This window comes from Ixodes scapularis, unplaced genomic scaffold, assembly GCF_016920785.2.
Source record: "Ixodes scapularis isolate PalLabHiFi unplaced genomic scaffold, ASM1692078v2 PGA_scaffold3__209_contigs__length_174095766, whole genome shotgun sequence".
Taxonomy (NCBI): Eukaryota; Metazoa; Arthropoda; class Arachnida; order Ixodida; family Ixodidae; genus Ixodes; species Ixodes scapularis.
Genome location: NW_024609868.1, coordinates 128,184,142 through 128,202,043, shown reverse-complemented (window position 1 = coordinate 128,202,043; position 17,902 = coordinate 128,184,142). Strand labels below are relative to the sequence as shown.

At 46.6% G+C, this 17,902-nt stretch overlaps 1 protein-coding gene across 1 annotated transcript in view; it reads left to right on the top strand.

Moving 5' to 3' along the window:
• Positions 1–17,902, top strand: part of LOC115324315 (complement factor B) — a 145,355-nt gene that overhangs the window by 105,857 nt on the left and 21,596 nt on the right. The window contains exons 15-16 of the mRNA XM_040206040.2: positions 11,160–11,280; positions 14,675–14,848. Of these exons, the coding sequence (XP_040061974.1) occupies positions 11,160–11,280; positions 14,675–14,848 (295 nt within the window). The remainder of the gene's footprint in view (positions 1–11,159; positions 11,281–14,674; positions 14,849–17,902) is intronic.

Here is a 17,902-nt window from a genome sequence, read left to right as displayed (position 1 = left end):
ACAAAATGGGTTTAAGAAATGGATTTAATGCGAAAAGCGTCACGCTCGAGTGTAGCGAAAGACCGTTACACACATGCCAAGAAAACGCACAGTATACAAAGTCCACAGCGGGCAATGTATAAGCTCATAAATCACATAAAAGGCCTATATTTACCTGGTCAAAGTACCCGCGGTAGCACATCGCGGAAATTTCTTTTTATTGAAGTCGCATCGCCTCTGTGTTGATCGCGCCATACATTTTACAAGCAGAGTCCCACCTCACTATGATCTTGGCATGCTGCTACACATCACAATTGATCGCAGTGCCGAGTGCCAGATTATTATATTAACTCTTTGCCTATTGACCTTCATCAATAGTTCGTGCGATAGCCGACTTTGTGAGAAAATGAAATAGATGTCAATAATATTGTATCACAAAAACGCTTTCACAGTGACTTCATTAAGCGGGTCCAGCGCGCACTTCTCACATATTCGGTCTATTTAACGGCCATTTCAAGAAGTTTATTATTGGGCAGGAGATAAAATTACAGGGGGCACTTTACTGAGCTAGTTGTTCCCATAGCTCGGTGTTTACTAACACACCAAACAAATAAATTGAACATCGCCAGCACGGTCTGGGCACGAGTGCTTCGCTCTGACCACTGCTCGTCGAAAGAGGAGCGGCCTTCGAATCGTCATCTTCAATTTCTTTGATCAGAAAGAAACAGGAAATTTACGTTTGCTGTCCCCACAGCTGAAGAGTACCGCTAGTGCAGCCAAAGCTACAAGCGGGGGCTCGCCGGCGCTCCTGGCTTTGATGCATGTACTTCTAGCGCGAGTGCTCGTTCTGCGGAAGAACGGTTCAAAGCAGCGACCGCGAGATCTCGTGCTTGTGGCATTAGCTGCAGTCTCAGCTCAAGGGTGAACGGAGTATATTGTGCCAAAATCCATAGCGTTGCGATTATACTTCGTCTGAGCTTAACATAGACTAGCTGCGAAGGCTGTGCAAGCGCGAGTGGGTAGCCTTGGCTGTCTACACTGGAGCACTGGCTGCAGGAACGCTCGTTCAGTCGCCGAGGCTTCATTCAAAGCAACTAGCTCGCGCGTTTAGCATGCTTGGATATCAATAGTCTATGGCAAGGTGAGACAAACTATAGCAGTCAGCTCACAGTGGTGTTCAACATTGTGTACTACCTCTAACGTTAATCATATTTCTTCTAAAGCGTGTAAGCCTAGGTTTATTCGCTGAATTCGTTTTGAAGTTTGAATGAGTTGTCGCATTTCTCATCCCAATCAGAGCCCCATTTAGAACCCCGAAGGTCCTCCGAAAAAGTAATGGTCACGGTGAAGTGGTTGAGAACAGTTTACGCAGGTTTCGACACACTTCTCCTTGTCTGGTAACACACGCCCGATCAGGGAAACCGAACGAGCGACTTTTAAATTGAGCTATATTTAGACCGATCCTAGCACCTTCGATTGGATCAATGCTTTTTGTTTAACCGATTACGATCTAGAGGATTTTTTTTATGTAGCTTCTCGGGTAGCACAGGGGTCTGTTATGGAACCTTTATTTTTCTAATTTTCGTTAATGACCTCTCTAAACGAATTACTCCCCCTGTTAGACTGTTTGTGGATGACTGTGTCGTAGATCGTGTTATTTGCAATCCACGTGACAATGCCACGCTGCAGTCTGATTTTAACCTGATTTCACGCTGTTGCGTTGACTGGCGAATGAAACTTTACGTTAATTACTAAATCCGAAAGTGTGGGTGTCTCGAGACTGCTAAAAAAACTAACCCTGTCGCACACGTTTTCAATGATATGTTGTTAACATCTTTGGTTTTATACAAGTAGCTTGGTATTCACACAACATGTAACGTTTCTTGGAACATGCACATAAACTACGTATTTTATAATTATAATCGTATGCTGGGATTTCTACGCCGCCACTTTGTTTTTACTATTTCCCCTGTTAAACTACAATAAGAGTTCTACTTCGACCTAAACTTAAGTACGCATGTTCCATTTGGGATCTTGGGCATGTAATTCAAAGCCGCTCCGCCCGTTTTGTTCTATTCAAATATTATCATACTGCTAGTGATTCATCAATGAAATCAACCCTGGACTTCCCTGACCTGGCCTTACCCCGCAGACACCTTCGTATATGTCTCTTTCATAAACTTTCTAATTCTACCCTGATTTTCAAAGATAAATCCTTTATTCGCGCACCATACGAGTCATCTCACACCGATTATCAGGTTAAGGTGGGAACGCTAGCGTGTAGTACGAACATATACTTTGACTCCTTTATCCCGAAAACATCAAACGACTGAAACCACCAACCTCCGAAGCCACCTATGTCAGGAAACACGCCAACGATTTCATATTTCACATCCACTCCTCTCTGTAATGTCTTCAGGACCTGAGAGTATAAAAACAATCAAGCACGCATCAAATAAACAAATAACAAATAAACAAACAAATACTTTTAAAGATCAAATTTGATAACTTCTTGTGTAGTTATAAGAAGTTCTTATAAAGAATGAGTTAAAATTTCCCGTGCATATCTGTTTAAAAAGATACTAAATAGGAATATAAACACGAGCTTACCGCAGATCGAGAATTCAGATTGATCAGTGATCGAATATAATTTATCAATATATTTATACGCCCCAAAATACATAACAATAATAAACCTAAGAGAAGGAGAACAGAGGGGCATAGAACAAACACACATCTCTAGACACAGCTAAGTGAATGGTGCGTGACTGAAAAAGCTCGAAAGAGAAAGAGGGATTAATAACCTTCCAATATTGACGCGGGGTGTTTAACAACAAGGAGGGTAATGTATTATTAAAATGATGGGATTTTGCATCTAGGAGTGCTTCTCTATACATACCAGCTGCAGTACGATACGCCGATCATCGCAGTTCGTTGTGTGATAGCTTTGGAGCACGAAATATCCTTTTTTTCTTCTTTGCTAGCCTTGTTAAAAACACGTTATACCAAGGCGATTTAGGAGAGGACGAAATTAAGCGAAGCGGGGGGGGGGGGGGGGGGGGGCGCGTGCGCTTTCATGAGGTACGCAACTTGTTTTTTAAGTAAACACCAGTTATTCTCAAATGAGCGATCATCAAAACAATCCGGGTAAGAATCAAGAAAAAGGCAAAGGTTCCTATTAATGAAATCAAAATCAGCTCGTGCATAATCAGACATTTGCTTAATTTCTTTTGACCTAAAGCATGTAGGTAGATCTAAGGAGAAATGCAATAAGGAATGATCACTAAGACCTGGCAAATGAGTTGACGAAGAGATGAGCTCAGGCGATGTTGTTAAGATGAGGTCTAAAACAGAAGAGGTCGAAGCAGCAATACGCGTAAGTTGGGTGACCATTTGTGAGAGATTAAAATCAATACACAAGTTCACGAATTCCTTGCATTCAGACGAGAAAGAACTAAAATGAGTAGAAACATCTGACCAAACTATAGAAGGATAAAATCGCCCAAAAGAATGACTGGAGCATTTGGAAAGCGAAAAATGACTGTGTTGATTGCATCGTGAAGTTTAGAAACAAAATTGTCACTTATAGGGGGAGGGCGATAACACGCGCCTAAAATGTATTTTTGTTTTTTTAAGCTGAGACCAACCCACACTAGCTCCAATTCAGGTACCACGTTGATATGAAATGACGGTGTGTTTTCCGATACCGCAATCAATACGCCGCCACCGCTTCTTTCAGCCCTGTCATGACGGTATATATATATAGATATATATATACATATTTCTGACAATTTAATATCTCGCTGTTACGTATCTTGCCTGATAACCAGGTCTCACAAAGAACAAAAACGTCAGCATTAGAAGAATCAATAATGGAAGATAAGTCATCGTTCTTGTTCATGACGCTTCTAATGTTAGTAAAAATAACAGGAATAATATTAGTAAAAGTGATAACATCACAGCTTCCACCCCTCGCTGCAAGTTATTGCGGAGTTTGATTGGGATTAGAGGCATTATGTGGATGCAAATTAAAGTGTGGTAGAGTAGTTGAACGAGAGCTGGATCGAAGCTCCGGTATTATGTGCAAACAAAGTGCGCTCCGGCTCCCGGGGGTTCAATTCAAAAACAGAGTCAGAGGCAGGTACATAGACATAGCATTTGTTTCCAGTGAGAACTTGTCAAACCGCAGTTTAAAAGGCCGTCCCCCTGTCCTCGCAAACTGGAGTAGTTTACGCCGAGCTAGACGCACCGAAGGGATAGAATCTTCACTTACTGAGAAGTTGGTGCCCTTGAATTTATAGGCATTTGAAAGCACCGCCTCTTTGTCTTTCTAAGAAGCCGTTTTAACAATAATTGGGCGACACCGTTGCTGATTGAATTGGCCAAGGCGATGAGCCCTTCCCATACATGACGCGGTGTTGTATCCCTGCGGGCGTCCGGCTTCATCACCAAGTATCGGCGATCGGCGAGATGAACCGGTCACACCTGGCGCCCTCGTTTTCCCGAGGCATGAAAGAAAGGAACTGCCTCGGCTGCCCCGACAGAACTGGCAGCGCCGGGAAGTCTACTCATCTGGCGTAGTTTTGAACGTCCCGGACAAAGGACGCTCCTACAGCCTCGAGCTACCTGGGGGTAGCAAGACAACGAAAAAGAAAACGGTCTGGTGCAAGAGCGCGCGCAAGAGCGTGGTGTTTTTTTTTTTTTTTTTTGCTGGAACTCGCAACCGAGATGAACGCTGCTGACGATCAGCCGCCTAACCTGTACATAGGATGTAATTAAATCTGTACATACTGTACAGTTCGTTACCGCTGATCGGCTCCCAGTCTCCTGCCCCACTCCCGCTCCCGTGCCTGGCATGAGTCGACACACCACCAACCAGGGTCAAACGCTCGGTCCCAACAACTGGTAGGCAGCGGTGGAGATCGGGTCACATGCGTCGGACATCGGAGGTGGGTGGGTGTTCATTTTCGTTCGGAGGTTCGCCAAGTGTCGTTCCTTATAGCTAGGAATTTATCGGTGACATTTGGGTACCTAAGTGGCTACTGAAGAAGCATGACATTAGAGTACTTCTCAGTAGAGGGATATTCCGAGCGTGGGTGGCATTCACGATAGACATGGAGTGGGCGAAATTGAAGAAACCGGAACTGATTCAGCTATCAGAGGAACTGCGATTAGAAGTAGTAAGAACCATAAAAAAACAACAACTCATTGCTAAGATTCGGGCTTTAGATCTAGAAAATGAGGAGATCATTGAGAGCTGGGAAGAAGTAGAGAAGAGAAACCATGACCGAAGGAGGGAACTTGACTTGAAAGAAAAGGAACTCGAGCTTCGGAGACTCGAGTTGGAGCAGCGGCAGCTCGACAGCGGGCGGGCTAGCTCAGAGGGGTCAAGTCAAAGGAAGGTCGAGAGTTTCAAAATGTCTAAACTGATGCAGCCGTTCAAAGTAGGCGAGGACATTGGCCTCTTTTTGGTGAATTTTGAGCGTACCTGCGAAAAACTGGGTTTCAGACGCGAAACTTGGTCACAGAGACTGCTGACGCTCCTCCCGTGTGAAGCCGCGGACGTTGTCGCGCGTCTGAGCAAGGAGGACGCTGAAGTGTATGAGAAGGCGAAGGCGAGTCTGCTCCGAAAGTACCGCCTGACCACAGAGGCCTTTCGTCAGCGATTCCGTAGCATGCGTAAGAAGCCCGAACAAGGATACCCGGAGCTCGCGTACGACCTGCGGGCAAACTTAATCGAGTGGCTAAAAAGCGCCGATGTGTACGGAGTGCACGATAAGGTAGTGGAATGCGTGGCCCTTGAGCAGTTCTACCGTTGCCTCCCTGACGCGGTGAGGTTCTGGCTTCAAGACAAGCCTGACGTGAACACCGTCGAGAGAGCGGGGGAGCTGGCCGAGGAATACGCTTCACGTAGAAAAGCTGGAGAGGAGCGTCCGCTCGAGAGGGAAGCCAGAGGGGAACCTAAGAAGCCCGACGGAACCGGCAAATGGCCTGCGGCAAAGGCCGGTAAACGTAATGGGGAAGGTAGGCAACCTGAACAAAAGCTTCCGAGCGAAGACGTCCCAAAAGAGTCGAGATCCAGTGAGAAGGGGAAACCCGAAAGAGAGAAGTCGTTTGAAAAGCGCAAACCGCCGGTGTGCTATAACTGCCAGGAGAGCGGGCACATCGCGGCGGGATGTCGGAAGCCAAAAGTGGTGTTTCACTACGTCGATGACGAGGAGAACCGGAGGCTTCTAGAGCCTTATGTACACGACTTAAGAGTCAATGGTAGCCCGTGCCGAGTTCTTCGCGACTGCGCAGCAACCATCGATGTCATGCACCCGTCTCTGGTTAGGCCAGATGACTACACGGGGGAATGTGCATGGATTAAGCAGGCAGTCGAAGATCAAAAGGTCTGCCTCCCCATTGCTCGCGTTAGTGTAGAAGGTCCCTTTGGGAAGCTGGAGACCGAGGCCGCGGTTTCCCGCAATCTGCCGCTCAGCTGCCCCTATTTGTTTTCAAACAAATCCGATCAGATGCTGCGAAAAAGGGGCCTAGTGTTTAGCGAAAGGAAGGTGCAGGCGCTAACGAGAGCCAGGGCGCGCCAAATAGCTGCGGAAGTGGTGTGTCGGAGTGAGGATGAAGTTCCACCGAGCTGTCAGTCAACTTCGGACGGGCCCTCTTCCTCCGACAATGCGGAGACCACTTCTACGGACAAAATGGGGTCAACGCGACACGGGAGCGCCGCCGGGGAAACCGGGAAACTCGCGAGAAGCGATACCGCGGCGGAGATAGAAGAGGGAAAGATTGTGCCTGGCTGCGAAACGGGGGACGAGGGGGGACTCGTACTCTCCCCTTCGTCGCGTAGCTTTCATGCCTTGCTACAGGTTGACCGAGAGCTTCTCATTGAGCAACAACAGAGTGATCCGAGCCTTACAGTACTGCATGATACCGCCAAAGATGGCATAAGCAGACGGAACGTCTCGTATCAGATCAAGGCAGGGGTACTCTACCGCCATTACAAAGATCGTAAGGGCAGGGTTCTCGACCAACTGGTCGTGCCCCAGAAGTACCGCTCGGACCTCTTAGAGTTGTCTCATGGGAGCTCTTGGTCAGGTCACCTCGGCATTAAGAAAACGAAGGACCGGCTGTTACAAGAGTACTACTGGCCAGGCTGCTTCCGCGACGCGGAAAACTTTGTACGGTCGTGCGACGCGTGTCAGCGTGTGGGGAAGCCGCACGAGAAGAACAAAGCACCGCTGAGACTAGTGCCGCTGATCACAGAGCCTTTTCGCCGCCTGGTCATAGATACGGTAGGTCCATTGCCAGTGAGCAAGTCAGGGTACAAGTATGTATTGACGCTACTTTGTCCCGCGACGAAGTTCTCAGAGGCATGTCCTCTGAAAGAGTTGAGTTCAGCCGAGATCGTGGATGCGCTGCTGTCTGTGTTTGCGAGGATTGGATTTCCCGCTGAAATCCAATCAGACCAGGGTAGTGTTTTCACTAGCGCCCTCACGAACACATTTTTGGAGAAATGTGGCATTCGTGTTGTGCATAGCTCCGTGTACCACCCTCAATCAAACGCCGTAGAGAAATGGCATTCAGTTTTCAAACGAGTTCTGCGCGCGCTGTGCTTCGAGCAGAAAGTAGATTGGGAGGCGTGTCTTCCGGCAACCATGTTCGCATTGCGCACAGTGCCACATGAAGCCACGGGTTTCAGCCCGGCCGAGCTTGTGTATGGGCGTTCGCTGCGCTCGCCACTACGCATGTTGCGTGAGTCGTGGGAAGGCCAAGGGGAAGACCCGACTGTGGTGGAGTACGTGTTGAAGCTCTTAGATCGCATGCATAAGACACAGGAAGTAGTTGAGGCGAACATGCAGCGGGCGCAGGCGAAGGCGAAACTCTACTATGACAGGGGAGCCAGGGAGCGTAAGTTTGAAGTGGGAGACCAAGTGATGCTGCTGAGGGTTTCCAAGAAAAACAAGTTAGAGGTGCAGTGGGAAGGTCCAGCCAAAGTGCTGCAAAAGCTCTCTGAGACGAACTACGCTGTGGAGTCGGGGGGGAAACGAAAGAAAGTACGGATATATCACTGTAACCTGTTGAAACCTTATGTGGGGAGGAAAGAGATAGTTAGCCTTGCTTGGAACACCCCAGAGGAAGTCCCCACGGAGATTCCTACTTGGGAGGGGAAGAGGGGAGAGTATGATGTAGACACCGTCATAGCCAAGGCAGTAAAGACCGACGTTCTTACTGAAGATCAGCTGAGCGATCTGCGCAAAGTGATCAGTGAGTTTGAGGGGTTGTTTTCCGATCGACCTGGCCGTACTAATCTCGTGTGCCACGATATTGAGCTCACCGAGAGTACTCCAGTGCGATCGAAGGCGTACAGGGTCTCTCCAAGACGGAGAGACATACTAGCTGAAGAGATCGAACGCATGCTCCGGCTCGGGGTTATCGAGGCCGCCGAGAGCGACTACACCTCTCCACTCATACTGGTGGAGGTGCCGGGCAAAGACCCCCGCCCTTGTATAGACTATCGTAGACTCAACACGATCACCCGAGATCAAACGTACCCTATCCCTAACATAGAGGAGAGGGTAGAACGAGTCAGTGCCGCTAAGAACACGTTTCGCACCTGCGGGAAGTGTTTCGCAGACTACGCGAAGCAGGCCTTACAGTAAAGGCAGAAAAATGCCAACTGGGGCAAGCGGAGGTGACCTACCTGGGGCATGTAATCGGACAGGGCTGTCGGCGACCCTCAGAGATTAAAGTAGCAGCCGTTGGGAGCTTCCCTAGACCCGAAACAAAGACGCAGATTCGTTCGTTTCTGGGCTTGACTGGCTATTACCAGCGATATGTCGCGAACTATTCTCAGGTAGCCAGTCCCCTCACTGATGCTCTCAGGAAGAACGAGCCCAACAAAGTCGGGTGGGACGAGAAGAAGGAGCAGGCTTTCCAGAGCCTAAAGAAGGCGCTCACCGAGCGGCCGGTGCTAAGAGCACCTGATTATGATCAGCCATTCTTTGTGCAGTGCGATGCAAGTGACCGGGGCATGGGGGTTGTTCTGTGCCAAAAAGAAGGGGACGAAGAGCCCATTCTCTACGCGAGCCGCAAGCTGACAACACGGGAGGAAGCGTATAGCGCCTCCGAAAAGGAGTGTGCTTGTCTAGTCTGGGCCGCACAAAAGTTGTCTTGTTACCTGGCGGGAGCTCCATTCACCTTTGAGACGGACCACTGTCCCCTGACCTGGCTGCAGCAAATGTCGCCAAAAAACGGACGGCTGCTAAGGTGGAGCTTAGCACTTCAGGAGTTTAACTTCCGAGTAACATACAAGCGGGGGAAGCTGAACTCGAATGCAGACACTCTCAGTCGCATGTATTGAAAGGGGGTTGTACAGACGCTATAAAGCCTTGAGAGATTTCTAGCCATTCTAGTGTTTTAGTGCTTTCTCGATGTCTTGTTTGGTGGGTCAGCCGCGCTCGGACGGCAGAATTTGATGACAGTGAGATTAATTAGGGTGATCTTTACTTGGCGAATTTCCGGGCGGGGTGAATGCTTGCTGATTTCTGTTGTGTGATGTTTTGTGATTCCGTGATTCATGCGCTGCTTGCATGTTTGAGAGGTGAAAAAGTAGCAGCGCCGATTCTGGGGCCTGGAAGACAGCAGCGAGCCATCGGCTTTCGGCAGAGCGGTTGCAGACCCCTCAACCTCAAGACCGTTTACCCGTCGGCGGAGGAGCTGTTGTATCCCTGCGGGCGTCCGGCTTCATCACCAAGTATCGGCGATCGGCGAGATGGACCGGTCACACCTGGCGCCCTCGTTTTCCCGAGGCATGAAGGAAAGGAACTGCCTCGGCTGCCCCGACAGAACTGGCAGCGCCGGGAAGTCTACTCATCTGGCGTAGTTTTGAACGTCCCGGACAAAGGACGCTCCTACAGCCTCGAGCTACCTGGGGGTAGCAAGACAACGAGAAAGAAAACGGTCTGGTGCAAGAGCGCGCGCAAGAGCGTGGTGTTTTTTTTTTTTTTTTTTGCTGGAACTCGCAACCGAGATGAACGCTGCTGACGATCAGCCGCCTAACCTGTACATAGGATGTAATTAAATCTGTACATACTGTACAGTTCGTTACCGCTGATCGGCTCCCAGTCTCCTGCCCCACTCCCGCTCCCGTGCCTGGCATGAGTCGACACACCACCAACCAGGGTCAAACGCTCGGTCCCAACAGCGGGAAGTTGTAAACCTAATCTTTCGAGGCATACATCAAGGACAGCCTTTTCGGTTTGTACCCCAGTCTCTCTCTCAGTATCGCGGAAGCCGAAGAAAAGAAGGTTAGCTCGGCGCACTCGGCTCTCAGCGTCTTCACAGCGTGTTCTGAGCTGAGATATCTCGGCGGCGGCAGACTCCATCCAGTGAGCTGAACTGACGCTGCTCTTTACGCCGGTTGATTTTATAGCGGAAAGGTCATTTTCTAGCTGGTTGGCCGTATTGTGAGCGCATTTAGTGAATCTTCGTTGCCGCTTTGTTTTACTTTTATGTCTCTAACTTCCTGGAGGATGTTATTTTGGCCTGACGTGTCGTTAAAATATCGAGAACTTTATTTAGTAGAGCTTCCTGTTCTTTGGTCATTGGCTCAGGGCTAGACTCAATATCCCCACCCTGAATCTAACACGGTCGACATATGTAGAAATGGACGCAAAGGCAATCTTGTACATTTGAGATACAACTCAAAGCATGCCTTGGAGCCCGGCAGCACAAAACAACACAAGTCATTCCCTTTGAATTCAATATGTGCAAATTTACCAACCTGGAACGAGACGACACAAAACTTAGGCATCTTGATGGTGCAGTTGCTGCTGGCCCACTGACAAAATTATTTGTAAAGGTGGACGCTTGGAGTGCATATCGATGGCAATCGACCCCGGAAGGTGGTTCCAGTCCTGGGATGCACAGGGAACAAAATGCGAATAAAAGGCTGTCGTGGTAAAATTGTGAATGCAAACCTTGCGCCGATGGCCGAGACGAGAAAAAGCGTGACAAGGGCGGGTGACAAATTAATCGAATGCGATTAAGTTAGGACACTAAGTTTTACGAAATAAAGCGAGGCGAGACATGTTTGGAGGCAGGGATTAAGGTTGCAGCATTGACAAATGAGCTTTTACCGCATTGTGTGCTTGAGTTTTCAATTCCCTCGCCCGTTTCAGTTCTTTTGTGGTGCGACCATCATCTCTTCTCAATGGCTTCTAACGGCTGCCCATTGCCTCTTCGTGCGCCAAGGCGACGGCTATCGCAAGAAGAGCGTGAACGAGTTTAAACTTCGTCTCGGTAAGAAAAGACTCGTGACATTATACACTCCGTTTACAAACTAATCAATGTCTGCCTACATCTGGTGCGGGTAGCGTTCAAACAGATTTGCGTTAAGTGAATCGTCGGCGCACGGGCCCTGCCATAGCCTGCTATATATTGACAAAACCGGGCAGATCGCCACGAGATGTGGCCGCCGAAATGGAAAAGCTGGAGCGGCAGACAACGGATGAGAGGAGAGCCACGTGACTGGCGCGCCGCTGCGGCGAGACGCCGAAACACACTTCTCCCAAGCGGACAAGTGTGTTTCGGGTCCTCGCCGCTGCGAAAGCTGTGCGCTGACTTTCAGGTTCCCCGAGAAATGGCTCTTTGATGCTCTGTGCTACCAGATCCTCGCGCTCCAAATTTGCGACCAGGCACTCTATGGCTCCGTCGTCGAACTGCCAGGCTTTATGAGTATAGAGGAGGCTATGGCACTGCTTTAGCAGCGTCAGTGTAGCGTGTTGATGTGTACAATCCTAACACACCCCCGGGCTAGCCATTGTACCTCAGAATTTCATACATAAATAAACAAACATTTAATATAGATCTGTCTGGAGCCTCTCGCTAAAATGTGTATCCCCCCTTTCCAATTTTAAATTTGACAATCCCGGACAAGCCTTTGGAAGCACTATACAGTTATTATAATGTACGCTAGAGGTTCAACTGGCGCTAGTGTCTATGCGACTTCCGGGATGTAAATTGAAGCAGACAGCAACAATTCTACTTTTCGGTGCTCCTGTGCATTCCTGAAAACGCGCGTAAATTTTCTCTCTTCACCGAAAAAACAAACAAACCATACATAACTTTTATGTGGGCCGTGCCGAATGGTGTGCACATTTATCAACACTGTAAACGTGTAATTGCTCTGGTTACGTCATGAGTATTCGTAATATTTACTCTTAGAATTAATCTAAGAGAAAAAAAACGTACTTGCTTTTCCCCGTACAATTGCATTACCGGAAGTCAACATTCGACTGGTTGCTGTCTGCTTCAGTTTGCAAGAGCACATTAGCGCCAGCTGAACCTCTAGCGTACTATATAATATTTTCATCGAGAGTACTTATGCCGACCGGATTTTCTAACTAGAACTTTATCTGAAGCTGCTCAGAGTGTCTTCGATGAAAATATGTTTAGATTTTTTAATGTTTTATCGCAAATCGAGTTCTGCTTTATACATGCGTATTTACTTTTACAAAACCAAAGGCTTATATGCTCATTTTTTAAGCCCGCTTTTAGGCGCCGCCGTTCCCGCATACAGCGGAGTCGGCGTCAAAATCGGCGTCACCGTCGGCGTGAACGCTGCACGCGGAAACGGGCGCCTAAGAGCCCCATGATGTAACACTGCGCGCGTTACATTGCGGAACGGTACAGACCTATACACCTATTCTATTCCTCGGTAAATTTAACGGAGAAACTGATTTGGTGTGTAAGTCTGCGGCGTCCCATAATGCAACACCGCGCGCAGTGCATTATGGGACGTGACAGGCCGCGGCTTCACGGAATGCGGCTTGGCGCTTCTCGCCGCCCCCAAACAGGGCTCTCGCCGCCATACTCTCCTCCTCCTCTCTCGCCTACCTTCAAGCAAAACAAAAAAAATTGAAATATTAATATACAGGGTGTTTCACGAAAGGTGGACAAATTCGATATTGCGAAAACTACGCGTCGCAAAATAAAATAAATAAAAGAAAAGGCTTGTGTCGTCTTGGTTTTTGGCCAGGGGCCCATTTAGGAAAATGATTAAAGTCCGGGATAATTAGGTTCGTAAATATGTTTGCGTAATTAACTTTATTAATATTGTGTTTAAGGGCATGGTTTCAATTAGAAAATTGCTGAACATCTTCGAAAAACACTAAATAAAAGAATTGCAGAATGATAGATGACATGAGAAGCATTTTACGGCTTTCTAAAAAAAAAAATGCGCAAGTTCTACGGGTTTTTAAGTTTCGGTTTGCTATCAAAGCGCATCTCGGCCCCGACGGGACCGCGCCCCGTGGAGAAATAGTGCAACCAACCTCTGCTGAGCTGTCCTAGCGCAACGCAACAGGCGCTCCTTCAGAGTCAGTTTGCCGAGTGGCCTCGCTCGCTATTGTTCTAGGGGCATGTTGTAAATGTTTCCCCAATCGCTTCAAAATCATTCCTCGTTTTTTGCAATGTCTCAATTTGAAGGAAGAACGTGCAACAATATTTTCTTTTTTTATAGAAACAAAAGGCGGTGTAACTCTCTTGTAGCGCTTCAGGCAGCTTACAAAGGAAACGCTATGAAGAAATCGAAGGTCTATGCGTGGTTTTCTCGCTTCAAGGCCGATGAATTATTGATCGACGACCAGCCTGGCCCTAGGCGACTTTCAACCTCCTCAATTGATTAAAACGTCGAGCAAATTCGGGCATTGTTTACTCCGAGTTTGTTCTTTCTGTTGAAACTATTAATCGAGTGTTTGATCAGGTAGTTTTGTGACGCTTGCCCAACTCAGTAAGTAAAAAATTAAAGGAAGATCTATGGGTGAATTTTAAGGGAATACGTTGGCATGACGCTTGGCAAACGCCAGACACTTCCCCCTTTGGGAAACACTAACGCTGGCGTGTGTGGCAGTTGCCAAGGGTCATGGTAACGCATTTGTAAGGATCTATTAATGGACCTTTACTTTTTTCCGGCGAAGCGAGCTCGCGGAGCCTGCTTCGCCCCAGCCTTTATCGCAGGCCGCTTCTTGCGTCGCATTTCGGCCATCCGAGCTAGGCGCTGCTTCCACTCCTCTGTCACGTTCCTCCGCCTTGCACGCTTCATCCGCTGCTTGACGGTGCTTTCGCTGTTCACCGGTTTCCCACGCGTGGATTGGCTTCCGTCCCGTGATGGCGCCTTCTGTCCGCAGATGGTCGGCGTCAGGTTTCCGCTGTCATGTAGGTACTATTGTGGGAAAGGGATAGGTGTGGTTCCATCACGAGAATACCCCAGCACACACTGGTCTATGAGTGCAACTATCGTTTAGCAAAAATAGCACTGCACCGCTTCGTCCCCTACTTAAGAGGAAAACGTGTTGTGGGTGTCAAAGGTCCTTCAAATCAGATTTTGTAATATACGATGAATGATTTTAAAGCGCCTGCATGCAGAAACAGTTTACAACATGGCGCGAGAACTTCAGCAGACGGTGCCGGTCGGCAAACTGACTCGGAAGGGGTGCCGCTAAGTTCTGCTAGCGGCGGAAGCTTGTAGTGCGAACGGCGCGCCCCCCGAAATTTATTCCGGCTACTTTTGGGTCCCCGCCTTGTATACGTATGATTGAGACGACTGTATTTAAGCGGGAACTTCACAACAAAACACGCCAGAAATGCTTTTTGTTTCGTACCTCGCATTGTTTTGTTTTGTTTTTATTTGCAGGACTCACGGATAGAAAGAATACGAGCCATGAACAAGAAGTATTCGTTGAAGAAATTATTCGACACGACGGCTACATTGAAGCAACTAAGCAGAATGACATAGCGCTTTTGCGCCTGAACCAGACTATCACTTTCAACGAGTTTGCGAGACCAATTTGTTTGCCTCCATCTTACGGTGAGTGTACGAACCAATTCGGAATAAGTACCTGGATGAAGGACGATAATGTCAAATGTACGCAGTACACCACGAGGGTATAGTGACACCCTAGAGCCACTAACTAATCTGCGGGTCAGCGCAAGGGAACGTCAGCCATCTTGTTACCTAATATAATTCGTTTCCAGTTATCTGAATCTTTATCTGAAATCAAGGCAAACGATTTACGTCCTCCAGAAGTGCCTCCAGAAGTGTTAAGAGTAGTCAAATGATAGAGCAAAAATATACGGCCTGAGCATTTTACCAAGCGTATCTGCATCTTAGGAAGTCGAGCTTTTTCCAATTTAACGGTCGCCAATTGCACCCGCTCTGCACTACGTAACAAAATGGCGGCGCATACTAGACATTCGGAAATTTGAGTTCCGAAACGCTGTACGTAACTCTAGGCATAACCAGTATAACTGAAAGCTGAAGGTAAAGGGGGACTGCATTGGAAGTGTACTCGCCATTCAGTAGCTGTACTTGACAAGTGTTCAGGCCACACTATCGGTGGACTAGAATTATATTAATAAAGTAATCTAACGGTATGTCTTTAGATCTATATTTATATATTCGAAACCTTTAATTTTTTTTTAATTTGCGTATAATGTGGATTGCCAAATCAGTAAAGTGATGAAAAGCGTCGGGCGCGCTGGAAGCGAGATATGGAGCTGAAGTTATCGCTTGTGATACAAGCTTAAGGCTGGCGAAGAGAAAGAAAACGAGGATGATGAAAGACGCAGGAACTGCGCGGATAATTTTCCCACCGCCAGCCTTGCACTGGTGGCACGACTGGTTAGTTTGGCGCACCAATGAGCTTCTCACTCTCGGTCTTTCTAGAATTAATCTTTATAGTAGCTTTGACGACACAAAAGAAGTGTCTAATTGGAACCATACCTATGCTTTCGTTAATTATAATTAATTAACAATATTTGACTTAATTTTACGCTTTGTCTTCACGTAAGCCCACTATATTATAATCCTCTGATGTGTAGCTCACTTACACAGACCATATAAAGTATGTACTTTTTACGGTTCTTTTACAATACTTCAGTTGCAATTAGAATCAAATACCCTGCATATAATATATCGGCGATTTCGTTTTAAATCACGCAGAAAAAAAAAAAGAGTAATGTCTCAAAAACTGCTAAAATACATATAGTCTGGGCAATTTCTTCACTAGAAGGAAACTGAAAATCGCTTTTGCTTTATTTTTCTAGATCACAAATTATTTACTTTTAAACAAACTAAAAGCGAATTTCGGAATTAGTGGGATCGTCACAAGTCACGCGTTTGAAAGCAGCATCAGGTTCAAATACCTTCCACACAACAGAGATACTTTTTACGAGGTTTTGAAAGCTATAATAATAGTGCCAAACGCTCATAAACATTTGTTGTTGTTTTTAATTTATTATTGTGAAAAATGCAAAGGATAGCCTCGTTGACATATGTACATGGTTCGGATAACTTTTGTTAACTTCACAAAAATGTGAATTTTTAAATTAGTTTTGTTTTTCTTTTTATGAGATGGCCTCGCTATCTTCTAAAAATTGCATTAAAAATAAGATGTAATATATTTTTTGAACATACAAGTTTGTACATTCGAAAATTAATTTATTTGTAGTTCTAGCTTAAAAGGACGGAGACTTGGGCGAGTTGGTTGTTTATACTTGGGTGAAACGGCGCACAGATTTACACACAGAAGACAGGCACACAATAAACAAAAACGCGCAGTGTACGTGTGTTTTTTTGTGAGCCTGTCTTCTGTGTGTAAATCTTGTGCGCTGTTTCACCTAAGCTTGAAGTTCTATTTCAAGATGCGAAGGTAGGTCGTAGCCATTTGTTTCTGCCAGATTATTATTTTTTGGCATTTGCTCATAGTGTATGTTAGCACCCATTTACCAAATTATTGAGCATGTTATGTTAAATATACAGATTGAATCATAAATATGCGCAGCTTGTTTACATAAGAATTAAAAAAATCGTAATAAAATTATTTTTGAGAGATTAGATACTCGAAATCAACAGTTTTAAGCGTTACCCCCTGAAAGTGGAATCCTAGGATAATCCTGGGATAACAAAAAAGGGGCAAGGACCTTTTATCTTCAAAGTACTATGATGCTGAAATGCACTATTTAAGGTGCGTTCTCCTAAAATATTCTGAATACATGAAACCGTCGTTTGGGGAGAGTTAAGAGAGAACCTATATTTTTACGAAAGACCCCGATACATTGAGCGGGGAAACTAACTATGGTTAATAGGTCTCCTTAAGTCAGGTCATGCAGCATCAACTTTCTCGCTAAACTTAGCGGGGAAAGTGGGTCGGTGTTGTGACCAATTTAGCTTTAGTAGCCGGCAATAAAATAATACCAGGGTAACCGAGTGACGGCGTCAGGTTTGAGGTGACTGTATACATAGAAATACTAAAAAGATCTAGTAACGCAAGTTCCCAAGAACATTTATTGAGACCAAAAAGTGACGTTAAAATGTGTTAAAGGCTCACACTTAAGTCCTAGGAAATTGTTTTAACATAAAATTGAGGGACAGTCCTAATTTCGAGCGTCCGTTCACAAACGACCTACCGAATGTTCCTGGTAGGACTAAAAGCTTTCTACTCTTTTTTTTTCAATTTTGTGTCGCAGCAGTGGTTATATGTGCTGCGTCACTTTTAGAAAGAATAGTTGCCGGCACTTCCCGGGCGACTGGATGAAGGAAGTCATCGGCAGGTTGAGTAGCTTCAAGTTCTGCCTTCCTCAGTTTGTTTACGAAAGCTTGCTGCATGAGCATCTGTACCAGGTGCGGGGAGTACCAGGTGCGCGACCCGCACCTGGTACTCCCCGCATGCCGCCAGAGAACGTATGTCACGTATGACCGTCTACATCGACGCCAATGAAAAAGAACGGAAGGCTGTATGTTTTGCCAAGGGCATTACGTTATGCCACTTATGGATGAACGCTCATAACAAGAACGAGTTCTTCAATGTTATGTTATAGAAGCATCGAAAGTAATGCTGTAACTTGTAACCGACTTTAATAG